Source organism: Octopus bimaculoides, chromosome 5 (genome assembly GCF_001194135.2).
Source record: "Octopus bimaculoides isolate UCB-OBI-ISO-001 chromosome 5, ASM119413v2, whole genome shotgun sequence".
Taxonomy (NCBI): Eukaryota; Metazoa; Mollusca; class Cephalopoda; order Octopoda; family Octopodidae; genus Octopus; species Octopus bimaculoides.
Window position 1 is genome coordinate 43,227,296 of NC_068985.1, and position 1,143 is coordinate 43,228,438.

Here is a 1,143-nt window from a genome sequence, read left to right on the forward strand (position 1 = left end):
TATATATATATATATATATACGACGGGCTTGTTTCAGTTTCCGTCTACCATATTCACTCTCCCTTTGTTGCTATGACAATATTATATTATTCACTTCAACAAACTATAAATGATGTGGAAAAATCTTTTATAAGTACTGGTAGGCTAATAATAAATCTTGGGAATATATTTTATAAATATTCTTCATTAAATCTATAAATTTCTACCACTTCTAATCTAAAGGCTAATCTTATTAATAGTACCATTTCATTGATTTTTATTGATAAAAATAGATCAAACATTTTGTATGAAATACCTAGCTAAGAACAAACATGTGAAATCTATTTTGTTACAAATAATGTAATAGGCTTAATTTTTAATTTATCTAAAATGTTTTGTTTTTTTATAGATTATTAGAAATCATCAGTTACAAAATCCACTCAATTCAAAAGGAAGATACTTTATTAGAAAATCTCACAAATACATCTGCTACAGCAAAGACTTATCGTGTAGAAGAGACTCCAAAAGATGAAGTAACCCTAGCTGAAGATGAGATGATCATCCCAGTTGCCCATTTTCACAAGGTAAGTTAACTCTTGCTATGCTGTATACAGGAATAACACAAGCACTAGTGATCTACAATGTGCTTTCATTTCTTTGAAAATGTCAATTTAAAGCATATACTCTCTGTGTATGGTGTTATTTTCTTCTGAACAAACTTAAAAATTTAATAGTGTTTTATTTTTTCTCATTGATAATGTTGATCTTAATGATATTTTTCACCTTTGCTTTCACTGTGGCTGTAGGATAAATATAGGGGAAAGTGATTCTGGGATGATTAAAGCAGTTTGGGATCTTGTTCAAAACGGGGGCACCAGTTTTCATTTATGTTTTATGTAGTGTTTTTGGTACCGAAAGACTTTCAAACTTCGTATACTTATCTATTTTGTGTTATAGAACAGAAAAAATTTTTTGTATTCGAATTTATTTCATGTAAAAAATTGTCTTATTTCGATAATGTCAACCAATCACTGACAAGTATTCAGTTGTTTACACTTACTCCTTTGGCAGTTTAAGCAGTGTAAAGCGTATTTAATCTCCATTACTTCTGACATTTTGCAGAGAGGCAACACACGTGTGTTCGTTTTCCCTAACCCTAATTGA

General features: G+C 29.7%; 1 protein-coding gene across 1 annotated transcript in view; it reads left to right on the forward strand.

The window, feature by feature from the left end:
* The window catches only part of LOC106876495 (ubiquitin carboxyl-terminal hydrolase 7), a gene marked incomplete at its 5' end in the record, with an annotated part of 29,678 nt that overhangs the window by 21,677 nt on the left and 6,858 nt on the right, over positions 1-1,143 (forward strand). Inside the window, one exon of the mRNA XM_014925057.2 lies at positions 389-563. Coding sequence (XP_014780543.2) covers positions 389-563 — 175 coding nt within the window. The remainder of the gene's footprint in view (positions 1-388; positions 564-1,143) is intronic.